The 12455-nt window shown below is 40.4% G+C and overlaps 1 protein-coding gene across 1 annotated transcript; it reads left to right on the forward strand.

Moving 5' to 3' along the window:
- Positions 1–2959: 2959 nt before the first annotated feature.
- On the forward strand, positions 2960–7797 carry LOC120425991 (golgin subfamily A member 7). Its single transcript, XM_039590649.1, has 4 exons — positions 2960–3120; positions 3269–3434; positions 3562–3714; positions 7495–7797. The coding sequence occupies exons 2-4, from the start codon at positions 3288–3290 to the stop codon at positions 7633–7635; spliced, it is 441 nt and encodes a 146-aa protein (XP_039446583.1). The 5' UTR covers positions 2960–3120; positions 3269–3287; the 3' UTR covers positions 7636–7797.
- Positions 7798–12455: the final 4658 nt, after the last annotated feature.

The raw sequence follows: 12455 nt of genomic DNA on the forward strand, positions 1-12455 counted from the left end.
AATTACTCAAAAAAGTGGTTATACAAATTTTCAACATTCCAAAATTCACATATTTTTTGCTCTGCGATATAGAAGGATACAGATGTTGGCATAACCTGGGATAGTAATAATTATCAATTCTATGAAGTTTGATATGTCGGATGATAGGGTTCTAGCATATTCCACAAGTGTCCGCAAGTGGCCATCGTAAACCGATTCCGAAGTGACCAGATAAGTTCAAAGGACGTTAGCATGACCTCAGATGGTAAGAATGTTCAATTTCATGAAGTTTGATACGTCGGATGATAGGGTTTATTACATAATCAGAGAGTGTCACCAAGTGGCCACGGGTAACCGGTTCCGGAGTGACCAGGTTGGGTCAGAGGACATCGTCTTGATCCCAGATGATCATAACTTTCAATTTCATGAAGTTTGACACGTTGGATGATAGGGTTTATGCATATTCCGATAGTGTCCCCCAGTGGCCACCGGTGACCGGTTCCGGAGTGACCAGGTTGGGTCAGGGGACATCAGCATGACCTCAGATGGTCATAACTTTCAATTTCATGAACTTTGATATGTCGGATGATAGGGTTCATTGCATATTCCGATAGTGTCCCCCAGTGGCCACCGGTGACCGGTTCCGGAGTGACCAGGTTGGGTCAGGGGACATCAGCATGACCTCAGATGGTCATAACTTTCAATTTCATGAAGTTTGATACGTCGGATGATAGGGTTTATGCATATTCCGATAGTGTCCCCCAGTGGCCACCGGTAACCGGTTCCGGAGTGACCAGGTTGTGTCAGAGGACATCGGCATGACCTCAGATGGTCATAACATGCAATTTCATGAAGTTTGATACGTCGGATGATAGGGTTCATTGCATATTCCGATAGTGTCCCCCAGTGGCCACCGGTGACCGGTTCCGGAGTGACCAGGTTGGGTCAGGGGACATCAGCATGACCTCAGATGGTCATAACTTTCAATTTCATGAAGTTTGATACGTCGGATGATAGGGTTCATTGCATATTCCGATAGTGTCCCCCAGTGGCCACCGGTAACCGGTTCCGGAGTGACCAGGTTGTGTCAGAGGACATCGGCATGACCTCAGATGGTCATAACATGCAATTTCATGAAGTTTGATACGTCGGATGATAGGGTTCATTGCATATTCCGATAGTGTCCCCCAGTGGCCACCGGTAACCGGTTCCGGAGTGACCAGGTTGTGTCAGAGGACATCGGCATGACCTCAGATGGTCATAACATGCAATTTCATGAAGTTTGATATGCAACATGACGGGTTTCTAGCGTGACAATTATTGGAACCGTTTTAGTGGTACCCTGGAACCGGTTCCGGATTGGCCAGAGTTGGCCAGAACCGATACCAAACAGTCAGGGGTAGTATGTAGTATCCTTCTGCAATGATTTGCAAAATAATCCGTTTCAAAATACTGGTCTGTGTGACGGTTTTATGTCAAAAACTGCAAAAATCAAGTTTTCCGGAAGTTCCGGGTTACCGGAACCGGTGGCCACTATGGACCGATTATTTTTTCTGGAGCTTAAAATTCAGGTTATTACCTGTCGAATGCAACCGGAAGCAACCTGCTATGTGCAATCGTTTCGGAGATACAGGTCCTCAAAGTAGGGGCCTCAAAAAGGACTTTTTTCGGTTATAGCAGGTTCCCGGTGGCCACGGTGTCCAAAACCGGTTCTGCCGGTCGGATTCAGAAAGTAGACATCCTAGCCTTTCATTTGCGGTCAAGACATCCAAAATCGGTTACAATCTCGAATTTTGGCAGCTGAAAACATTTCTGGGTCCTATAGACCCGGAATACCATTCGTGTATGTAGAAAACGAAGACCATGGCCAGGTTAAGAATGTTTAAACCCAAGATGGCGGCCAAAAAACGTATTTTTTTATTTAAAAGGCAATCATTTTTTCCAATTTTACTGAAAAGAGGTCGCCAAACTCGTATTTTGTCCGTATGTCTCAAAAATGGCTAATTTTGTTCCTTGGTTTTTTTTTGGGCAAAAAGTAAGGTAAAGTAATTTTTTCCCATGACCCATGAAGAATATCAAGGTCACATTCACAAAGCGGATTCAGTGGCTATTTCTTAACTTAATGTTAACATGTTGAGATTGATGTTAACATTCCATATGTCGCCTTCCCTAAGGTGTCATGATAAGGCCCAGCTTGGGATGATACACAACCCTACCTTTACTAAGCAATCGAATCCAGAAGGGAAAAGATCGCCATCGCCTGCAGTTGTGTAGTTCCGAGCCGGGATTTGAACCCCGTTCTACCGCATACAAGGCGGAAGCGTAACCACTCGGCCACGTGGCTCGGTCGGTGTGCAAAAACGTAATTTGAAAATCGACAAAAAAATTCTCCGTGTCCTCATCAAAACCTACAGTTTTGCCGAAAACGCCAAATCTATCGGAAAATTCGACAAAAAAATGCATTTGTCTAAATATTTCAATTTGTATGATGCCTTGTATCAGCGAATCAACAACACAAAATGTCGCCACAAAATATAAACACTACTCCGTGCTCAAAATCAACCCACTTCAACGAATCATGTCTTGCGTTTAATATTAGATTAGATAGGAAAAGCCGCCATAAAGTTCGAGCAAAATAAAAAAAAAATCAAGTGCACGAAATCGGAAGATTTTGTAAAGAATTTCTTAGATGTGAGCGAGTGAGGAGTTTATCATTCGCAGCTGTCATGGTATCAAGTTTATAAACTTCACAGAAGCTTGATAGAATGTTAAACTCTATGTTTAACTTTCAACATCTCGATATTTTTTGAAAATTTCAGTCCAGCAATACTCAGCACTCTATTCATACGCCAGTTCACGATGAATTGCATTCTCCGTCCCAGGCGCATGCTTTGCAACAGTACCCCTCGTTTAGCATTTCTTCTCTGTTCTGTCCCTCGCGCGTTTGACAGGCTGCGCGTTGTCTTGCTGCTGTCACTCCATTCTCTCCCAAACGTCAACAAGAGAAAAAATTGCAAGACGATATTGGCGAAAATTTGTCAACATTGGACATATTTTGCAAGATTTCGCACCTTTTAAGCAACGGACCAGCCCAAAACAGGTGATCAATTTGTGGGTGAGCATTTGCGTCTGTGGATAAAGGTAATAATTTTTTGATATTTGTATGATTAATAATTTAATGGCATAAACAAAAGGTGTCAACATTTCAATTCCTTGCTCCTCCAGAGTGCACTTGACCTAAGAGCTACTTTTTTTTGCTTCTTCCTTCTTGGACCAACCACCAACACAGCTCCAGCGTTAGCTTCACGATGGCTGGCAATGTGGTGAGAATGTCCCAGCCCGGAACGCCCGCAGCGACCCAGCCAAACTACATGAAGGTGTTCGTGCAGCGCGACTACAGCGAGGGCACTTCCGTCAAATTCCAGACCAGATTCCCGCCGGAACTGGAGAGTCGGGTGCGTAGGCTTAATTCGCTGTTGGGTTTCCTGTGTTTACGTATTGATTTTTATTGCTCCCAGGAGAAAAATGTTTAATTTGATTAAAAAACAGTTTAATTTTGAATTGCTTTTTTTTAAATTTTAGATCGATCGACACACATTCGAGAGCACCATGAACAAACTGAACGAGTATTTTGTCGAAGCTGAGAAGGGATCCTGTAGCACGTACTGCGAGGGTTGTTTGGCCTGCATCACAGCGTATCTGATCTATATCTGCACTGAGACACATTATGAGAAGGTACGTAATAGGTGGGGCTCAACGCTCTAGCGCCCCTTGTGAACTCAAGACAAGGTTCTGGACACATCGTACCAAATTAGTCTCAATCCCATTGTTCCAAATCATTTTGGTATTCCGGCGGTCCTCTTGAAATTTTCTATCTCTGCTATGGACGTAAGATTCAAGTACCTAGAATGTCACGCCTACGAACCCGGATTGATACCGTAGATAGAGCTATAAGTCTCAGTTTTTTACCGGAAGGACATTGTACAGTTTCATCTTTCTATTATTGCCTTCAATCGCAACTTTTACGGGGGGTCATCGGGACAAATGCTTGGTATCATTGATGGCTGTTGGAGCGATTGCTTACCATCAAGGATGCTCGTTTGGGTTCGGCCTGGAAAACTGTTGACGATACCGGAGCCTCCACCGATATAGCATCGCTGTAACTTCGACAGTCAGATTAATCGTCATCCTTTGACCGAACGCGAGGAGCTATCGGCAAGATCCTTCCCCGAACAGCTGTCTTCCTAACACGTCCTTGAATTCTTTTCAAAGCTGATACGGGTTTCACGATTTCCTTGCCGGAGTCCTCACCGAAAAGTTCAATAATTTGGCAATTAACTTTGGCTCGGACGCCAGCACGGCTCGGCTGACTTTTGTACCGCGACGATTGGCCTCCAACTCTTTAGATATGGCCAGCCTGGTGCCTAGTGCCGATTCCACCGCGGAGAAATCTCCTGGTTGGTCCTGATTTTCTGTGCAGCCATCATCCGGGCCATTTTCCGGAAGCGGGGGAGCCCTAACAGTAACAATATCAGGGTCGATTTTTTAACTTGGTTCACAAAATGTGACTTGAACATTTTAATTAGTTTAGCTTAAGCGATAATAGTGGCCATCCGCCTTTTTAATCCCTTCAATTTAGTTGCATTGCTACGCACAAATCGCTTCTTTGGCTGGCACCGACTCGACGAGGTGGGAGAGTGATCCGGCGACAGCAAATCTCGGGTTTCGGCACCAACATTGTTTCGGGAGATTGAAGAGATGTTGTTAAAATTCAATAAATGTGCCAACAATCACAGTAATTTATGCTAAAGAAGATTTCCATAAATTTTGAATAGTTTAATGAAGAAAAATCAAAGTGTCTCATTGCTACCCATGGAATCCATGGAAAGAATTGGGGAACAATGAGACAGCCCTGAATTCTGGGTATATTCTTATTTTTGGTCAAACCTAATGTAACCCAACTCATTTCCTATGAAATGACGAAAAAAATGTCAAGAAATAACAGTTTTGTTGTTAATGCCAGCTTACGAGAGGAAATATGTTTTTTGTCCATAATTTACCTTTACACCCCGGAATCAAACTTTTATAAACAAACTTGGGAGGGAGCGTCCATGATCAAAGCCACGTTCATGGCAAAAGGGTGCATAGTAGACACACCTTTCCCCCAAATATGAACCCGGTTGATTGAAATGACGATTTGGGAGAGCCATTTTATCATTGTTCCCCGTGTCTAGAGGGTGACGAGCGGGAATTCCCGGGAAAAATTTCCCGGGAAATTGGCCATTTTTGAGCCTCTCGATTCCCGGGAAATTTGGTCGAGACTCCCGGGAATTTTGATACTTATAAATATTGAGGCAAAATATTAAAAGTCCAATCAGCGACAAACGAAGAGTTAAATTCCATACATAAAAGACAAACATAAAGCCATTTTTAAGTTCAATTCTATCAATGCTATTTTGATTTGCAAATTCAGAAAGTGAAAATCAAAATTGAAAAATATTCCAACATTTGAAATTGAGTAGGTAATTGAGTAAATTTACCTTTAAAAAACTGGCAGTACCAAAATCAATAATTATTTAAGTATAACTATAGCATTTTTAGCTGGGACCATGGTGTAGGCGTGGTTGCCTCTCACCCAGTCGGCCTGGGTTCGATCCCAGACGGTCCCGGTGGCATTTTCGAGACGAGATTTGTCTGATCACGCAATTTTTTATGGCATTTTTAACGATGTTTAGGAAAGCCTACAGTTCATGTTCAGTTCAGTTTTCCTTTAACTGTAAATATTCCTTTACTGCTTAATAACAGTTGAAACGAAAACACTTCTTTGAAATGTTGTTTAAAATTCTTATTGCCTAATAGCAATCAAATGAAAAATGTCTAATAAGCAATCAAATGAAAAGTTGATATCTAGAGATTTTTTTTTTAAAGGTCCAATGTTTATGTGGTTCATATGTTTATAGGACCTATAAAAAAAACTCTTGTCTACCCAGACAAATTCTGTAAACTCGGGAAAACTTATTTAGTGAGAATTTAGAATTGGAAAAAATAAAATTCAGTAGAGTTTTGAGTCCCAACAAGCCATTGAATTGAACTTATACCAGCAATATTGGAAAGATTCTTCAACGCGTAGATAGTTTTCCACAAAGAAATTCAAATGTCGATATTACACTTTTATTGTGTTGAATAACAATAACTTAATGATATTAAATGTATACAAATATTATTTACTTGTTTAAGTACCGTCAGTGGGGGTGACTATGGGTCAAAAAACGATACACCTATCGTAATTTCTTAATAACAAAAACAATTTAAATAACATCGAAAATCTGTCAACGTAGATTTGTTCTTAGATAGTTTACTAACATTTTCCCAAATTATGGTGGATTTTGATGAACACATTGGGTCATTGGGTCAAATGAAACTAAAATGTTGCTTAAATACAACGATGTGGTAAAAACAAGTAACCAACAGTGTTTCTTGTTCGAGGGAATCATATTGACACGCTACAATGTTTGAAGTGGAGATTTTCAAACATTTGTGGCCAAAAACGTACCCCAACTTTAGACAGCTGCCAAAATAACAGAATTTGTTCTAGGAACGAGATTTTTTCAGCGAAGTCATCTTAAGATGTCTCTTACAAAACCCTTTTAACAGAATTCAGTTTCATTGAGAAGAGCCTGAGAAATGGTAAAATCCGTAAAAAATCACTTTGACCCAATTTCACTCCCCAGACCCAATGTCACCCCCACTGACGGTACTTTTGAATTTTTGTCACCAAATCAATTATTTTGCCAAACAAAATTAACTCCCGGGTCCCGGGAATTCCCGGGAAATTTCAAAATCTCGAGAATCGTCACCCTCTACCCGTGTCTCGTTGATGACTACTGCTTTCTTGGGACCTTCGTCCGGATACCTGCGGCTTGAGCCAGCCCTTCGGCGCCACACATGCTGCTGGAACACCCGCTGGATATCTTCCAGAGACAGCTTGTCCTTTTTTAACTTTATTTATCTATTTAGATTTTCTTTTCCATGCACATTCATTCAGTTTAAATATCATTGAGTGTATTAATAAAGTAATGTAATCGATTTAAAATCTAGGAGGTCCTACATATATTTTCATTTCATTTTCATTTCGCAGGACAGTTAATCAGTGGTCAATGACACTTTGTAAATCTTTTTTGCAGTGAAAAATTTGAGCAAATTTCAACCAATAAGAATTTGATAAAAAAAACGTTGTTATGTATTAACTGTCATTGTCCAACAAAAAATTACAAAAATGTTTCCCATTGAGTTAAGCCTGAGCAGATTTTTTTGGTCGGTGTTATGCATCGATGGATTTGACAAGAATTTTCAATAACAATTTAAGTTAATTAAAGACTAGTAGTTATTGTCCCGTCTGCCCGGGATGTTTTCTTTCTGGTTACTTCTACTTTCTTTATATTTTCAATTATCAAAAAAAAAAAACAAATATAATTATCCTTCTGCATTTTCTCCCCATTCCATCTACCGCTCCAGTGCTTGCGGAAGGTGTCCAAGTACATCGCCATGCAGAACGAGCGCGTGTACAACCCGAAGGGACTGCAAATTACCGATCCCGTCTGCCGGGGCCTGCGGGTCATAGAGATCTCGATACTGGACCGCCCGGGGCGCACGTGACTGCCGCTCTCCCATTCCACCGAGGAGTTCTTCATGTAAGGCGATGATGAACAAAAGCCAAGTTTCAACAGTTGAAAAAAAAAAGTAGAAGAAAATGCTAGCGCGTGTGATACGAACATTGGCACGCAACGAAATTCCAACCATAACACATACACATACACACGTAAAGAAAACACATAATTCACAGAGAAAAAAATGTTCAGAAACGTAAGATTTTAAAAGCAAAAATCAACAGCATTCTGGTTAGAGACTGTTCCGAAGCGTTTTCCCCCCACTGAACTCGGATCGAGTCTTACTGTTCGGCAAAGGTTGGTCTGCAAGAACTGTGTGTGAGTTCTACTACTAATATTTCCGTTTACTGTTACTAGGCACTTACTATCCGAAGTTCAACGAATGTGTAGGTTTTAGGTTGACACACTATTTTTTAGTTCAATAAAGTAAATTTTCATATTATTGGATGGAGACACAGAGAAAGGCCGCGGTATAGATCGTAAGAGATTTGGACTGTTGGAAGCTTTCATAGTGAAATAAATATGACAACTATCTTTACAATAAATCGAAGTGATTTAGTCATCCCCGACTTGTATGACGCTCCTATATTACGCAGAACCCCACATAGAACATAAGCCGGACCGTCTTGTGACAAGCTCTACCTGTGGCAAAGTACCCTACTCACAACCGAAACATTTCCCATGCATTCTGAACAAAAAAAACAACAGAAAACTTCCGCGTAGAAACTTTGTGAACCAGGCACGACTTTGGATGTGGATCGATGAAAATGGACAGATTGTAAAAATTGTTTTGAACTAAGAAATAAATAAAGGTATATTTATTAACAAACTCGAATGGTTTTCGATTGGTTTTGGGAGCAAATTGAAAGAAAACTAACATTATTCAAACATTTTAAAGTTGTTGGAAATCAGGTCTCTGTTTGATAACAATCTGACGTACTTTACTTGCGAGCATAAATTATGGCCTATCTGCAATCACTTAGCTTAGAATAATCAAGTTAAAATTTTATGGATAAGTTACTTTGAAAAGTATGCAACTTACGGCCGTCATCTACAATCAACTTATAAAACTTGCTGGGCTGATATACGTTGCTATGCAGTTGTTTGTTAACCTTTGATATGGAAACGTCAACTTACCGTGGATTTTGAAATTTTCCAAACCATACGTCAAGTTTCTAATTTGATTACTTTTCCATTATAGAAGGGCAGATTGGCCGATTTTAGCGTGAAATTCTTTATGGATGACGCCTTAAATGCCAATCGTTCGAAAATTGACTCAATCTCACCCATTATAGGGGGTGACATTGGGTCAAATGACACCAAAATGATGCTTAAATGCAAAGTTATGGTAAAATAAGTCATTCAACAGTGTTTCTTGTTCGAGGGAACCGTATTAAAATGCTACAATGTTTGAAGTAGAGATTTTCAAACATTTGGGTACTTTTCGAGCAATTCCAACAAAAATATAAAAAAGTTGATTTTTCGAGAGGTAATTTTTGCACAGCTAAAAAAAGTAGTAATCCAGCTGCATGTAAAAGGCGTGGGTGTAAAATAAATATTGCATTATTTTATGCAATTTGATGTGAATTTACACCCTGAAATATGTAGCCCATCTGTATGGGAAACCTACTTGACCGAAATGTCAAGCTTATATATAATGATGGCCGAGTAGGCTAAGGCGCCAGTCCTTACTGTTGGTGCTGGGTTTGAATCCCGTCGGTTGCAATTTTTTTTTGTGTTTGCAAAAATTTTACATGCAGTGTGTAATATTGAGTGTTTATTTTGCGAAGGTGATGTGCATGCTTTTTCATGCGATTTTACCATCGGATTTTTTGCTGCATGGTTAAAAATGTACCTCAACTTTAAACAACTGCCAAAAATGACAGGATTTGTTCTAGGAATGAGATTTTTTCAGCTAAATCATCTTAAGATGTCCCCTATACAAACCATTTAACAGAATTTAGTTTCATTGAAACCTAAGAAATGCTGAAATACGTAAAAAAAATCATTTTGACCCAATCTCACCCATCCATGCCATCTTTTGAGTAATGAAAAGGATGGCTAAAGTACATTTTGGCAGTGCTACGATTTTTTTCAATAAGCTGTATTTGTTAAATTAATTTTCAGGCGAAGCTTAAATTTTACTGATATTTCGTTTTTTGACATTTTTTTACATCGCCGAACGAATCGATGACGACTGAAGCGCGTAACCATTCGTGAGCGAACACGATTCGATAGCTACCAACAACTTGACCAATTGCTTCACACAGCGATATAAATACATCGTCAAACCTTTTCCGTCCGTCGACCAGACGCACAAATGCATATGGTCAGAGTGGAGAGAAACTTAACTGGCCTGCACTTAGGGAGCCCAGTTTGGCGTCAATTTTTATAGGGACGTGGCGTTACATCGTGCTGCCATCTGGTTTTTTTTAAGTGCAAGAGTGGAAAAGTGCTGAGTCATCGTCTAAAAATAGACGGCGTCCTATCTCGCCCAGCAAAATGAAGTCGATAAAGTAGTCGGTTTCGATGAGAAAAAGTGGAAAACGTGGTCTAAAAATAGCGATGCCATCCCCTTATTTGGCATGGTGGAAATTTCTGTCAAAAGTGTCTTTGATATTGTGTACACAACAAATTAGCAGGAAAAAATATTTGATAACATTGATTTTTTTTTTTTAAAATGCCGGTCGCAGACTATTTTGATTCGGCTATGAGCGACTTAGCGCCAGCTGCCTCTGTGCCATTCGCTGTACTACACAGAAAAAAAAGTTGTTGAAAATTTGGTAGGTTGAATATTACCTCTTTTTTTGAGTAACATTACATAAAAATGTGAACCTGATGAATATTCATCAAAAACTGATAAAAACTCATCATTTTCTGGGGTAAAATTGATCATTTTTTTTTTTTTGACACAAAATCTGTCACCATTTCCTGATGAATATTACCATAATTTTTTTTCTGTGTAAGCGATTCAGGAAGATGGAGATCAAAAGAGAGAGTATTCAGAAGCGATTGGTGTGGAAGTATCAAACAGTAGAAAACGGTCAGAGCAGTTTTTCGTCGCGTTCGGTTTGTGCTCTTGAGTGAAAGAGTCGTTTTTAGCCGTCAGGACCCTTGCCTAAAAGTTGGATTCCAAATACATGTTTTGACAAAGGACTTTGTCTTAAAGCTCTATCTGCGGTGTCAATGCAAAATTTTTCGAAAATGTAGCGTTACCGTCGCATGCCCTCGGCGTGACATTCTTTGTTTGTTGCGTGGATGCCGTGCCAACTATTTAAGCTAAAAGTTAGCCTCTGGAGGATTTAGTGTCCATCAGACTTTCATCAAAGACGGACCTTACGTTGGGAATTTTATTGCTCACACACACACACGCACACGTTGAAAGAAACAGGTGGTGCACGAATTTGAGAGGAGGTCCAAGATGTTATTGACGGTTGCCAGAACGGTCACCGGAATATCGAAATGATTGGGAACAATTTGGTAGGATATCGGCAACACCCGAAGTGGCCATTGCCCTGCGGAAGGTTCTACCGGGAGGACATTTACGGAACCATACAAATTTGGGCAATATTGGTATCAAAATTCATGGTTTTTGAAACAGGTGATGAAAATGGCCATTTTGGCAGGATTGGCCACACCCGGAGTGGCCATTGTCCTGAGGGAAGGTTCAACCGGGAGGACATTAACGGAATTATACAAATTGGGGCAATATGGGTATCAAAATTCATGGTTTTTGATCCTGGTAATAAAAATTTGAAAATGCCAATTTTGGCAGGATTGGACACACCTGGAGTGGCCATTGCCCTGAGGGAAGGTTCTACCGAGAGGACATTTACGGAACCATACAAATTTGGGCAATATTGGTATCAAAATTCATGGTTTTTGATACTGGTTATGAAAATGGCCATTTTGGCAGGATTGGCCACACCCGGAGTGGCCATTGCCCTGAGGGAAGGTTCTGAAGTAGTTCCTACCGGACAACCACTTCGGGTGTGGCCAATCCTGTCAAAATGGCCATTTTCATTACCAGTATCAATAACCATGAATTTTGATACCCATATTGCCTTAATTTGTATGGTTCGATATATGTCCCCGGTAGAACCTTCCCTCAGGGTACTGGCCACTTCGGGTGTGGCCAATATCCTACCAGTTTGGCCCCAACTCCATTGCCCCAAATCATTCTGGTTTTCGGGTAGCCGTCTCAACAATCTTCATTAGAACAGAATTCCTCCCAAGTTGGTGCACAAACTGTGGCTTTCCATGTGTGCATGTGTGTGTGTTTGAGCAATAAAATTACCATCGTCGATCCGTCTCTGACGGATTTTCAGTCAAAACTAAAATTATTCAGAGGATATCTGTTAGATTATATAGTTCGCATGAAATGTGGCAACAGTGGTACAACATTCTCGCGTGACAGTTCCAAGAAAGCAGGAGACGAGGCAAAATTTTGCGCCATGTTGCCGCATTTCATGCAAACTATATAAGCTAACAGATAGCCTCTGAACCATTTTAGTTTTGACTGAAAATCCGTCAGAGACGGATCGACGGTGGTAATTTGCACACATGCACACATGGAAAGCCACAGTTTGTGCACCAACTTGGGAGGAATTCTGTTCTAACAAAACGTTACTTAATCCACCTTTAGGTGGTTGGTGCCTTCCTCATATTCATAAAGTCAATACATTCAGTAAAAATAGCAACATTCCCCCTTAACATGTTTAACAAATCAACTTTATTACTCATTTCTTTTGATATGGTTCGCAGACCATCAATATTTCTGGCTCATCGGCAAGGTCTGATAAAAAAAAC

Source organism: Culex pipiens, chromosome 1, assembly GCF_016801865.2.
Source record: "Culex pipiens pallens isolate TS chromosome 1, TS_CPP_V2, whole genome shotgun sequence".
In the NCBI taxonomy this organism is placed as follows: domain Eukaryota; kingdom Metazoa; phylum Arthropoda; class Insecta; order Diptera; family Culicidae; genus Culex; species Culex pipiens.